This window comes from Triturus cristatus, chromosome 2_2 (genome assembly GCF_964204655.1).
Source record: "Triturus cristatus chromosome 2_2, aTriCri1.1, whole genome shotgun sequence".
Taxonomy (NCBI): Eukaryota; Metazoa; Chordata; class Amphibia; order Caudata; family Salamandridae; genus Triturus; species Triturus cristatus.
This window is the reverse complement of record NC_140582.1, coordinates 150118773-150133804: the sequence shown is the minus strand read 5'-3', so window position 1 is coordinate 150133804 and position 15032 is coordinate 150118773. Positions and strand designations below refer to the sequence as shown.

Below are 15032 nucleotides of genomic sequence, written 5' to 3'. Positions count from 1 at the left end.
CGCAATTCCACTGTATGCCACTCCACTCTATACTACTCCAGTGTATCGTATTCTACTGTAAGAAACTACATTCTACCTCACTCCACTTTAAGCCACTACACTCCGATTGCAGTCCCATGGACAGATCATTACATGATCCCTTTTAGCATTATGATTCTCAAAACCCAAGCTTTGATAAAATCAGACACAGGTAGACCTCAGAGGAAATGGGCCAGTTTTTCAACAACCAAGTTCAATCTTGCTCTACAGCGGGGGGTGCACCAGGAGGGAATGATGTAGAAACTGCCTGCAGTGCACTAGATAAACGGATCAGTGAGGCACTTGACAAGGTGGCTCCTTGGGCCACCAGGGGCTCCGAGGAGACAGTCCAGATCCGCACCTTGGTTCAACGATGAACTAAGGACCGTGAAGTCTTCTTGTAAACGTTTGGAATGAAGGTGGAGAGAAGCCTTCTCAGAAAACAGGAAGGCCACATATAAAACCGGTCTCAAACACTATCATTCATTAATAAGGAAAACGCAAGCTGCTTACTACAACATGAAGATAGAACTAGCCGAAAATTCCTCTAGAGAGCTATTTATAATCTTTAAAGAGTTATCGTCTCTTGACAGAACCTCTGCTCTTAGTAATGATTCAGTAGAATCCTGCAACTTGATAGCAGATTATTTTTCTGATAAGGTAGAGAGGATTTACTCAACCTTTCCGGAGGAGGCATATAACGGGAGGTTAGATAGGACGGGAGGGCGTACCCTGGAGGAGGCATTCTGCCTCTCCAGTTTTAACCTTCCTTCCTTGGACAACCTCAAAGCCATAGCTCTGAACATCAAGTCAGGCTCTCCGAGAGACCCTATGAAACCTAGAAATATGAGGGACATCCTGGTTCCATATATTAGGTACCTCCTCAGACTCTCTTTTGAGTCAGGGGTGGTTCCCCAAAGGTGGAAAGAGGCAGTGGTTATCCCCATCAAAAAAAATCCGGGGGTAAACGCTAGCCAGCTGGAGAATTTACGACCGATCTCACTCCTACCTTTTTTCACCAAAATTGCAGAAAAAACAGTCAACGCTCAACTAACAATATACATTAACCGGGTCAGTCTACCCCACCCCACGCAATCGGGCTTCCGGGCAACATATTCCACGGAATTGGCACTGATTTTGTCCACAGAAACCCTCCGCAGACAGGTTGATGAAGGACAGACGGTAGCACTGATTTTGTTGGACCTCAGTGCCACATTCGACACCGTTGCCCATCCTATACTCCTACAGCGCCTTAAGGAAGGAGGACTGACCAATCTGGCTCTGAAATGGTTAAGATCCTTCCTACAGGACAGGAGTTTTCAAGTATCTCAAGGGCCGTACTACTCCAAGAACATCAGGTTAGATCAGGGGGTTCCCCAGGGCTCTATACTGATCCCCACGCTTTTTAATCTGTATATGGCCCCTCTGCCAAACATCACTGAAAAATACGGCATTAGTGTTGTGTCATATGCGGATGACACACAACTAGTAGTATCTCTAGCCCAATCTCAGGAAGAAGCAGCCACTAATTTTTCCACATGCCTACAAGAGCTGGCAGTCTGGATGTCTAACAACTGTTTAAGGTTGAACGGCAGCAAGACCGAGGTCCTAATTGTGGGTAAGGCTCCCTCGATATGGTCACCAAGTTGGTGGCCACAGACTCTGGGTACCATCCCCACTCCTAATTAACAGGTAAAGAATTTGGGGATGTGGCTAGACTCTAAGCGCTCTTTCGACCACCACACCAGGACTGTGGCTGGGAAGTGCTTTGGAATAATGAAAGGCCTTCGGAAGACTCTAGATGTGCTCCCGATAGCTGCCAGGAAAACTTTAGTCCACGCATTTGTCACCTCCCGCTTGGAATACGGTAATGCGCTCTACATAGGAGCCAGTAGCCAGAGCATTCAAAGACTGCAATACATTCAAAACGCGGCCGCCCACCTAGGTTTGATGCTTCCTAGAAGAGCCTCATCCAAAAATGACCGAGCTACTTTACATTGTCTCCCGGTAAAGGAAAGAATTCTCTTTAAGGCCCTATGCATTTGTCAACGGATCCTGATGGGGAAAGGTCTGACTTACCTACACAACCTGCTGTCTCCCTACACTCTTACCAGGACCTTACGATCCTGGGGCTCAGGACAGGTTAAAATCCCAGTAATTAAAAGAATAAGAATGGGGGGGTCGATCCTTCCGCTACCTTGCCGCTAAACAGTGGAACGCTCTTCCACAGGATCTTCACATGGAACAATCTGAAAACTTTTTCCGGAAACATTTGAAGACATGGTTCTACCAGATATAGAACCATTTATTTTTCAGCCCGTTTTTCTTATTAGCACCACCTTTAGCATCACAGCGCGGGGACACAATAGTTAGTGTAACCAGGCGCTTTACAAGCTCTTTATTATTTATTATTATTACACTCTATGCTATTGCACTCTACATCACTCCAATCTACACCACTCCACTTAACACCACTCCACTCTAGGCTATAATACTATACACTACTCCACTCTACCCCATTCCACTTTACGACACTCCACTGTACACTATTAGACTCTACACCACTCCACTCTACACCACTCTACTCTATGCTCTTCTACTGTATGTGACTCAACTGTACGCTATTCCACTCTATGCCACTTCAGGCTAAACCAATACACTGTGCGTCACTCCACTGTTCGCTATTCCACTGTATGCCACTCCACTGTATGTCACTGCACTCTTTGCCACTTCCCTCTACATCACACCTCTCTATGTCACTCAACTCGGCATCACTACAATCTACACTACTTCACTCTGCGCCACTCTATTCTATGCCACTCTATTCTATGCCACTCTAGTCTACGCCTCCCCATTCTGTGCCATTCCACTCTATGCTACTCCACTCTACGCTACTCCCATCTACGCAATTCCACTGTACGCAAATCCACTCTAAGCAACTCCACTCTATTGCACTCTAAGCTACTCAACTCCATTCCACTGCACTGTATGCTATTCCACTTTATGCCACTCCACTGTATGCAACTTCATTCTACGCCATTCTACTCTAAAGTATTCCACTATACACCATTGCACTATACCTTACTCCACTCTACGCTACCCTTCTTAACATGAATCTACCGTATTCTATTATACTCTATGCCACTCCTCATTACTTCAGTCCTCTGTATACCACTCCACTCCACTGTATGCTATTCCACTGTATGCTACTACACTGTATGTCACTCTACGCCTCTCCACCCTATGCTATTTCACTGTATGCCACTCCACTTTACCACACTCTACTCTACACTAATACACTATGCACTATTCCACACCACTCTACCTCACTCCACTCTGCACCACTCCACTCTGTTCCACTCTACACCACTCAACTCTTCACTTCTCCACTGTATGCTATTCCACTGTAAGGCAGTACATTCAACTTTACTCCACTCTATGCCACTACACCCTATAATATTTCACTCTATGCCACTCCACTGTATGCCACGTCACTCTATGCTATAGCCCTGTATGCCACTCCATTCTACTCCACTCCACTCTACAATGCTTCACTGTATGCTATTCCCCTCTACCCCTTCACTCTATGCCACTCCAGTCTTCACCACTCCACTCTTCACCTCTCTATTGTATGCCACTCCACTCTACACACCACTTCAATCTATGTTATTCCACTGTACGCAACCCTACTCTGTCACTTTACTGTAGGCAATTCCACTCTACACCACTCCACAGTATCCTAGTCAACTGTATGCCACTTCACTGTTCGCTATACCACTGCATGCTATTCCACTCTATTCCACTCCACTTTACCCCACTCCACTCTACCCCACTTCACTCAATCCCAATCCACTCAATGCCACTCCACTCTACGCTGCTCCATTCTATGCTATTCTACTGTATGCAACTCCACTCTACATCACTCCACTCTATGTTACTCAGCTCTTTGCCACTCCACTCTACACCACTCCACTCCACTCTATGCTATTCCAGTCAATGCTACTCTACTTCACACCACGCCACTTTACATTATTGCGCTCTAGTCCACTACACTGTACCTCACACCATTCTACACCAGTGTAAATGATGGTACTCCACTATACACCACTCCACTGTATGCAGTTCTATGTACGGCACTCTACTCTTCCACATTCCCCTCTATGCTGACACACTGTAAACCACTCCACTGTACTCCACTCAATGATGCGGTCTGCATTCAATGTCAGTAAATGCCCCTCCACTCTACCACACTATGCACCACTGTATAGCAATCCACTGTACAACAATTTACTCCAGTAAATGTGAGTCTAGAGCAGTCTTCTCTACTCTATGCCACTGTATGATACTCTATGAAACTACGCAACTCCCTCAACGCCATTCCACCAAACTTTACTATACTGTAAACAATGAGATGCTCCTCACCTCTATGCCACTGTACTCCACTTCTGCACTCTATGCCACTCCACTATACGCTACTGTATGCCACTCAACTGTACAACGCCCTATGCCACTCCACTCTACCATAATGTGCCTCACTCTACTGTACTCTATATCACTCCACTGTACAATGCTGTATCCACTCTGTGGCACTCCATTTTACAACAATTGCTGACACTCTACAACATAACACTGCACTCTACTGTATGACACACCTTTCCACTCTGCAACAATTTACTCCATTGTATGCAACGTCAGACCACTATATTTGACTCCATGCCACTCTACTCCACAACAAACTACTCCACTGTATGTTACGCCACTCCGCTGGACTCTATTTCACTGCACAACACTTTACCCCACTCTATGCCACTGTACAACACACCTCTCTATACCCCTCCACTCTACCACATTCTGTACATTTCCACTCTACAAGACATTACTACACTATATGCCACAATACCACACTGTACTCCACTCTAGGCCCTTATATATATAACCCTCTGCTTCACTCTATGCCCCTACACTCTAATATACAACACTCAATTACACTCTAGCAAACCGTCCAACACTCTACAGCACATCACTCCACTGTACAGTACAAGACCACTCCAATTTATAATACTTTACTCAACTCTACGCTAAGCCTCTCCACTCTGCTCCAGTCCATTTTACTCCAGTTGACGACACTACACTCTACAAAACCACACTGTATAACAATCTCATCCACTCTACTGTACGACAATCCACTTAATGACACTCCACACATTGGATTCTATGTTTTGAAATACATTTTTACTTTAAAGTCATACTTAATCCTTAAATTTATAATTTACGCACCACCTTCAAATTATTATAACTCGCACACCTCCATACACCATGTATTGAAATTGGTGGCCCCACTCCTGTATCTATAACTCGCCATTCTGCCATGCGGTGTGTTCTCACAAACAATGTGATTGGCAATGTCATAAGACTTCTTATGAATGCTCTGATTTCAGATGGTACAGGTGATGTCATATGAAAGGGTATAACCAGTGCATGTCACTTAGCATTTTTGAAATGAGGTCAGATGCAGAGTGTACAAATTGACCTCAGGGTTTTGCCTCTTTTTCAACCCTAAATTGGATCAACATGTATTTCATGCTTGCCTACCACTCTCTTGTTTTAGAAAGTAGTTTATAAAACCCTGATCAAGAGTATAGGTTCTACACCTGATAAATAGCATTACAACAAGATATGTTATTCATTGGGTGCAATAAGCAGCACTTTTTACAAGTTCTGAGGAATAATATGTGGACTTTGGTGTTCTCATGGTACAGTAGATACTGTACACATTTTCTTTGTTACATTTTGGCAGGTTTGAGCTGACAAAAGTTAATAACAGTTGAGGTATTTAATGTATCCAATAACATTGTAGGCAATAAATAGGTCCCAACTCGTAATTCCGATCTGTGTGTAAATATGGGTATATTCATTAAAAGTGACATAAATGAAACTTGATCTGTAGTGCTTCCTATTTTGCCTTTCTGCTATATGTAAATGTTTTAATTTTTTAATTAAAAGATAGAATGTAGCTTGGTAGTTTATAAGAAGAGGGTTCCACCACATCCGATAGGCATTGGGTGATGTACCAGTGAAGCTGTTGGTTTTAGCAGCAAAAGCTCTGATTGGGACAAATTCAAATGTTGTGCTCAGAGAAGCCCTCTCACTGTCTGGATACTTTTAGCACCTTTGCCCAGCCAAGATTTTTACCATTGGACTCAGCCTATTTTTCAGAGCTTGGAATCCTCCAGCGGGGCAAAGCTGCAGACTGAATCCTATATGCATATATCGGAAAATGTCATCCCACTAGTAATCTGGCCCTCAGACTGATATTTAATGAATTTGGAATCGCAAGATTTAATTCAGTTATTTGTATGCAGGAGCAGCGATTCTGGAATGTCTGTATGTTTCTACAGATTTAAAGGATTTAACTTGTGTGTGTCTATACAAACTTCCACAGTACTAAAAAAAGTTTCATTCAGAAAGTGGTACATTTTTACTTCAGTTATTAATTTTTTATCATTCTGTTAACTATCTTTTAAACGTTTGATTAGTATTAATTTATTTTGGTTATAATTGTATTTTTATTTTCTAAGATTGATCAGAAATCTCTCACTCTCTTATTATGCATCACCTACAACAGCTGACTATTCAGGTGACAGCATATATTTCTGAGTACCCAAATGTATCTAATACACATTTGTTAATCCACAGTCATTTATTTGGGATGCATATTTAGGGGCATATTTACAACGAGGCGATAAAAAATTATTATTAAGCGACATTTCTCCTATCATCAAGCCCCACGCTATGAAGCATAGCGTCAGGAAAAGTAGCGATAACACCTGTTATCGCTACTTTCCTAACACCTGCTTCAGGACTGACTTAGCCATGATATCCTATGGAAGGAGGATATCATGGCTAAGTTTGCCTGTCCCTATCAACAAGGTAACGTGAGATTATCGCTGGGTTTCCAGCGATAATCTCACGTTAGCCTGTTAGCGTGAGGATTTTTATCGCTATTGAGATAAGCGTTGCTAATAGCACGCTATCTCAGCGATAAAAATTCACGCTAGCCGGCGATAATTATCCTAGCGCTAAGTGCGCTTAGCGATAATTATCGCCGGTTGTTGTTGATATGCCCCTTTCTTGGCAGTGGAAGGTTCATGGTTGGCTTCCTCAGCCAAAAGAGGTTGCAGAGAGACAATACTGATCGCGTCATGACAATATTCACGATCTGTTGCACGTCGATCCGGCTGTGACATAAAGGCGTGGTGTCACATTGATCTCGTGGAAATAGAATCGAGTAGCAGGAGGCAATTCAAATTGGAATGCATAAAGGATTAGCTAATGAATTTAAATTTAAGAGAAGCAAAGAATTGAAATGGCGATCGATTGGAAAACTATTGACACTGTCAATCATTTATGGGATGGTGTAACACGAGGTCTAGACTATTAAATCATTTTGCGACCAAATTTAGGCTTTCGTCATTGTCCGTGGTGCTTGGTGTGCGTCTGTTTTTTTAGCGCAGTAACGGTAAATAACAGCATAAAACAACATGCGGTTGCTTGATAATTTCTTGGGCAAATTTACGGGTTCTGCAAATGCTTAGATTACACTGGAAGAGAGAACAGGGTATATTTTGCTTCTGAAGAGGATCATACATCTACCGGAAAAATATATGTTTTGTAGCAGTGATTGGAAATTGGAACATTCTGATGTAGTGTTTATTACAAGGTCAAATGTGAAAAATGTTGCCTCACCTCATAAAACACAGACACAGCTCTTAAGGTCCCTCAGGAGGAGAGTTATATTGTATTGCCCTACACTAATCAACACTGTGATCTGATATCATGTTTTATCATCTCTGAACTGGTGTTACCGGTCTTTATGTGTGTCAAGGTTTTTGCGTTAAAGAATCAGCAGAATTAGTATTATGTATGTATAAAAACTGCATTTCGCATTTTAAATTGAATGGCGTAATACACCATTTCGGGTTTTACATTCTATGTATAAGTGTACAATTTCAGATTTAGAATTCTTTGCATGGATACATAATTTTACATGTCACATTTCTAAGGCCATTTCACTAATAGTTTAGTAATTGATTACTAGTTTTACATCTGCTTTTGAATGGTAGGCCAATCTTGATTCTGTTATGTCTCAAGATGACATTTAAGATATATTAAAGAACATGCATAAACATACTGTGACTATTTCAAGCTATGGAAACAGCGGTGGTGCAGGCAGAGGGTGTTGAAGATACCCCTCTAAAAGAGAGTAATTATTGTGCAAAAGAAAAATTTAACAACAACATACTTACATATACAGAAAGCAACTATATGTAAAATCGTACTGTCTAACAAATACATCCAAAACGTACTTGTGCCAAGATTGGTCCTCCAAGTATTGCGCGAGAGAGTTTATCTTTTAATGGTCCCTATGCTGTGTACTGTACCTGAAAGATTTTTCACCATTTCCTTTCGTTTGTGTGGCAATCCAATATCCTGAATCATGCAATTTATATCATTTTTCATTTGTGATGACTTGCATCCTTTTAATCTGGCATAGAAATAAATGTGCTCCTCCACTGTAAGCCTGTAAAACAATAGTAGAGTTAGATTCTAGAAAGATCCTGGAGTTATTGATTGATAGACAGACCGATACACAGAGGAGCATAAACAGAACGAGATGGAAACCAGAAATAGAGATGGACAGGGGAACAACCTGGAAGACCAAGAGGAGCACAACAGGCAGAGGATTAATCAAGCAGCAAGACAAAACATAGAGAAAGTCAAGAGGAAGAAACAAACGGGCAGGAAAGAAAACAAGCAAGGAAACGGACAGAGGTGAAGTAAAAAATGGAGACAGAGGCAGAAACAAACAAAATGATAACCAAGCAATGAGACGGTTCTAGGGACTAACTGAAAGATAGAGAGACTGCCATCCATTCATCTTCAGAAGAAATGCTTAGTATGACAACAGACAGACTGGAAGAATGGCAGGCTGCGAAGAGATAGATAAGAATATAGATCTATAGATCGATGGATGAACGAATGAATGGATGGAATGCAAGGTAGATGGAGAATCAAACTGAAGGACCAACACGTAGATGATGATAAATAGACAGACATAGAGGGTACTACCTTGAAGTAAAGCCTACATTCAGGTACACAGAAGAAGAATCACAGGTTATTACAACAACACAAATCTGCTGGCAGAAGTGCTATTGGATAGGTTATAGGAAAATAAATGAAAATGGTAGTCGTATTTGTTACAGTAAGAGTCGAATGTCACTGGACACTGAACATTGCACACCTAGGTCAATGTTCGGGTTCAATAATAGGACTATACATAAAATGGCTTCAAGATTTTGATTTAGCAGTACATTTAAAAAAAATATTTCAACAAACCTTTCCGCTAATTAAAAATATCTATTTTAATTCATGTAAGTAAGTTAAAACCAGATAGAAGGATTATCAATATCAGTGGCTATAATATGGTGATTTCCCATTCAGTATACTAAAATGAAGAAAAATGCATGATACATGCGGACACTGTTCTGCTGGCCATTGTTGGGGACTGCAAGTCCCAGGCTCCTTAACGCAAGGAGGCGCCAACATCTTTGTGGGGGCAGGACTTCTTCATCGTGCTACAAAGCCCTGCCTTGATTCCTGCAGCAGCGGGTAATGGAGGTTGCAGATGTTCTCACTCCGCTTCAAGCCGGGTTCAGGGCTGGGACCAGTACTATCGGCCAGGTCTTTCAACACCCAGCTTGTTTATTTTAAATATTTTACGATGGGTATTGGTCGTTTATATGTCATCTTTGTTGACCTGCGGTCAGCATTTGACCGTGTTCCTAGAGATATATTTTGGGAAGCTTTGAATAATATGGGTCTCCCGAAATATCTTGTGGACTTCATAAGAAGGTTGCACATGAACAACTATGCCCAGGTTGGATGTAGGACGCCCCGGGAGTTAACAGGCCGTATTCCAGTGTCCAGGGGAGAGAGACAAGGGTGTCTCTCAGCTCCAGCACTCTTTTTGTTTTTTTATCAATGACTTAGTGACTTATCTGGAACAGTGCAAGCACGATGCCCCGATCTTGGCAAGAGGTAGATCCCGGGACTCCTGTTTTTGGACCATACCCTGCTGCTCTTGAATTCACCCATGGGCATTCAAAATCTGCTTGATCAGTTTGTTGTCTTCTGCAGGCAGAAAGGGCTGGAGATCAATATTAGTAGAACCAAGTATATGGTTTTCAATTCCTTCCCCACGACTCGGCTGCATCAAGAAAGTAGATACCTTTGACTATTTGGGCCTCACTTTTAAACATTTTTTTAGCTGGTCTGCTCAGATTCAGAAGAGTAAACTCAATCTGGAGCACTATACAGGCAGTATCCTGAGGGTGGTTCAGGGCTCCAGTTTCTGTCCTGTTACTCCAGCACTACAGATTTATAACTCACAGGCTTTGGGAGGGGTCATTATAAGGTGGTCAACTTTTGGGGCATGACAATGTAAATGAAATGGCATAGGTGGAAACCCGTTTTTACACGTACTGACCAGTATGCCGGTTAGTACTCTTCTTATAACCCTGCGGCTAGACTTGGGTATCAGATCTCTAGCTCATAGTGTCAGAGTTAGACCGTTGATGTACTGAAGGAGGATCTGGATCACTGCCAAATTGGCTCACTATGAGATGGGCCTTGAAGTTATATTAAAGCAATGTGGGGCTGGCAAGATCGCTTGGTTGAAATATATTAAATCAAGTCTATTGAAGATCGGCTGTGAGACCATCTCGACCCATCTTAAACTCCTGGTAGGGGTCTCAAAGCCTATGTTAAAAGAAATTTACTGGACACATATAGATTAAGGTTTCTATAGGCTTGGGAACCTGAGCCCCCTGACTGCAGTCTTTTTAGAATTCAAGGATGCTCATTTCTTGGAAAAGTACATGGATCATTTTGAGCCTCCGACGGCCAGAGCACTGCAGATTAAATTTCAGTTTGAAACCCTGCTGCTTCGACCATTTAGGTTGAGATGGCAGTGTTCCCTTACCGAGGTGGAGATGATCTGCCCTTTTGCCAAGGGATCAAGAAAACTGTTAAGCATGTCATGATTTTTTATCCCCAGTACTTCCATCCTAGGAGGGTTTTGATTGTCCCTCTATGTCGCAACTTGGGGGTTAGGGACCCTCAAGCTGCCTTAAGAATGTTAAGATCTAACATAACCCAGCCAACAGTTTTTGCAGTCTTCCGGTTTTCATTATACATGTGAAGGCATAGAATGAAATGGGTTACCTCTCCTTATATAGCTTAGGTAGGGTGAGTAGCTTTTTTGTAATCCTATTTAGACAGGTGATATGCAATTGGTAGACATTGTATGACTGATTATTCTATTCCATCAGCGATAGGTGTCATCTCTCACATGTATGTTATGTTTAGTTTATTAAAAAAAATCTTAATTTATCAGGATTATCGAGGTCTACTTGCTGCTTTTATAGAATCTTGGCGGTTCTGCATTGCTTTTACAATTAGTGCGATCTTTATTCCCTGCTCTGATGTATTGTCTTGATTTAGCATGGTGATCACCGTCCATTTGCTGATTTGCTTTTATTCTGCTCATGTTTTCAGCTGTTGTTATGTTTACCTTTGTATTTTATGATATGTGATTTTATGGACTTTGGCCGAAATAAAGTTGAAATTGGTTGCATGATAACACTGCTAGCTTACTGTTTTAGTTCTTTCAAATGTAGTAATACTTGCCTGGTAAACCTTTCTTATCTTTCTAATTTTCTTCAAATGAAGATTATGCTCATGAGTGATGAATACTTTCAACACATAATCTAAAATTCAGTGCAGCTTTAGGGATATAGGAAAGAGCTCCAACATATTTTAGGCACACCACATCTACACTATTTAAAAATACTATTTTGATCTAAAAAGAATAAATGTCATTAGAATATTCCAGCAAGCATTGATATTAGTCTTCTATTTGGACATTATGTAAAGTTGTAAGATTTGCAATATGCTCAGAATCTCAATCCTGATTTTAGATCTTCCTTTTCCTTTGAATCGTGTTCTTAACTTATTCTTCATTTGTTAAGAACCACAACAAATATCAATCTGAAAAATATGTGCGGCATATATTGTTGCCCTTACCAGCCAAATAATAGAATAGCTCATAGTCATATGTTTCCAGGTTTTGAGCAGCACTGTATGTGACAAGTCTTCCACCTCAGACAGCTGTGAAGAAATTAGTATAAGCGATACGACCCAATGAATATCACAGTCTGTGCCACAAGCAGCTCTACTGAGCCTCAGTCATGATTATCCTAATAATTTCGGATCCCCAAATAAATCCTTAGAGTTTTAGGTTTGGATGAAAATTCCATCAAATGAGTCATCAAGATTGATTTTGCACAAATTTCTAAAGATCTCACTCAGAAATTATTAAATTATGAGTGAAGACAAATCGAACATCTTATGTGTTGATATCCAGTTGCACGAGGGCGCCAGTGGCTCACCAGACTTCCCAGTTCACTTTTTTGCCAACCAGGGAGTACGGATTAAATGGGATTGTATTGACGCCAGTCGGGATATTTTTAAATGTCTTTCATCTGATGGTGATCCTCGTAAGGTCCGAGATAGGTACATTGCAATTTGCGACACAGCTGCCCGACTACTAAGAAACAACAAGCTACCTAAAGACAGTACACAGAACCCATGGTTCAATCCAAATTGCACTTCAGCTTTAAAAGCCCTTAGAAAAAAAACATCAACACAATAATGTGCAATATAGAGGCAGTAAGATCAGCCAGGAATCACTGTAAAAAAGCATTAGAAACCAGAAAAGGGAAATCAGGGACAAAGCATGGGAAGATCTACATAAAGTGGCCCATCTAAAAAAATAGTAGGCTCTTTTGGGAGGTTATTAAAGGACCTTTCAGTACAGAGGCCCCATTTAATGGAATTGAATGTCATATTTTAGAACAGGAGTGGATAAGCCACTTCCCCAACATTTTTTATCCTGATTACCAACCTGACGAACCCCACATGGAACCAAATATTGTACACTCTTTTTTGATTATCTCTGGCTAAGTGAATTTATGACTTACCAGCTGTCATTAAAGATATCCATAGGCTGCCCCAGACTAGACCCCAGACCCTGATGGAGTCCCCATTAACATGCTAAAATCTAATTTGGAATTATGGGGCTTATTAGTGACTAATGTTTTGAAAGCAGTTGTGAAGGGGGCCCCAATTAACACATAGAGGGAATCCACTTTAGTACCTATATTCAAGAAAGGGAATAGGACTTGCCATATGTGTTATTGCCTAATTTCTTTCTTAGATGCCACAGTAAAAACTCTACGACGGGTGATCCTGGAAAAGCAGGAAATTTAGGCAGAAAAAATTCTTTCTTCTCAAAGGCTCAATATGGTTTCCGCCTAGGCTTGGAGACCATCGAGCAGGCACCGAACTTATTCCTTATCTTGGGAAAGTGCATTAAGGCCAGAAGAGTTTCATTACAGACCGGGTTTATGGACCTCTGCTGTGCTTTTGACTTGGTGGACAGGGACAGTTGTGGTCGCTGATGGAAGCAGTTGGGGTGGACCCACCATTCTTGAACCTTATAAGGCGGTTAAACTGGTATACCACTACCAGCAAGGCGTTTGTACTCCAGCTATAAAGGTAGCCAGAGGGGTCAGGCAGGGCTGTATAATGGCACCTTTTCTGCATTTATTTTATATTAATTACCTAGACACAAACAGCAATTGGCCTCCAGAAACTGTTAAATGGTTTTAATACTTTTAGGTCAAACCCGAGTTTAAAAGTAAATAAACAGAAACATGCAGTCCAAAAATACCAAAACAAAATCTTTCTTTTTTAGTGAGACACTGATCATTAAGGTTTTACATTTTTATTATTTATTTAATTATTTTAATTATATTAATTATTTAGGTATCCTGTTCAGAGCAAAATAGTCATGGGGTGGCATGAGAATACAGAAAATGGGAGTAGTGTGTGAATCTATTTTTGATTCGCTAAAAAACTGGGGCACAAGCCAATTAAAAAGATGGTTTAGCTATATAAATCTAAATGTCTGGCCGTGGGAACATATGGAGCAGGTGTGTGGGGTCATGAAATACCACCTAGAATGCAGGCCTTTGAAAACAAAATCCTCTGTTGGTTACTGGCCATTCCGAAATCGACCCCAAGCTTCATCTCCCAAAGTGAATTGGGTATGGACTATTTGGAAGACAAAGTTAAAATGGGCCCTCTTTTACTCTGGGTTAAATTCTGGTGTACCCCACAAGCAGGTTTCTCGAGAGACATTTTGAGCAACTATCCCTTGACTGGCATATGTCAGGTAAATTTTAATGATATGGGCCTGATTAACCTTTTGGATTTTCCAGATTGCATCGGGGCCCAAACTAAGGCCATATGTAAAGTAAAAAATATTATGATAAATGAAGAGATCAGAACCACAAGGTCAAGTAATTTAACCTCAGTTCTTAACTATTTGCCTTCCTCCACCATGCCTTTAATAGAGAAGTATTTAACCTGGGTGGAAAAACCAGAACATGGATTTTATCTCCTTAGGGTTAGTTTACAATCAATTCCTTATTTGGTTCTTTTCCCTAACTCTGGCTGCTGGTTTGATTCTCTTCCGGGCTGCCCATGCAATAACTTCTCATCACAAACAACATCTCATTTTATACTTTTTTATCACCTTATATAGTAGCTGAAGGGGACACTTCTTATGACTACTTTTAAAGCACAAGCACTTACATAGCACCAAAAGTGGTGGATCTTTTTAAAATGTTTAAATCCTCCTACAATTTGTTTCTCTGTCCTCAACCAAATCTTGCCTGTAATACAACTGAGGAAGAGGTATGCTTCATCAGGATACTTATTTTAGCCCTGATGAGATCATTAATTGTTTTAAATTAGTGCTAGTCACCAGGGGTGCTAATACAGTAATTTTATACTATTTGCTAAATGAATGCATACATTATATTTAATTA

The 15032-nt window shown here is 41.0% G+C and overlaps 1 protein-coding gene across 4 annotated transcripts in view; it reads right to left on the bottom strand.

Moving 5' to 3' along the window:
- LOC146861982 (phospholipid-transporting ATPase ABCA1-like) overlaps positions 1–15032 on the bottom strand; it is a 3104259-nt gene that overhangs the window by 1398646 nt on the left and 1690581 nt on the right. For all 4 annotated transcript variants that reach the window (XM_085641135.1, XM_085641137.1, XM_085641136.1 and 1 more), the window contains exon 21: positions 8460–8599. In XM_085641135.1, the coding sequence (XP_085497261.1) occupies positions 8460–8599 (140 nt within the window). The remainder of the gene's footprint in view (positions 1–8459; positions 8600–15032) is intronic.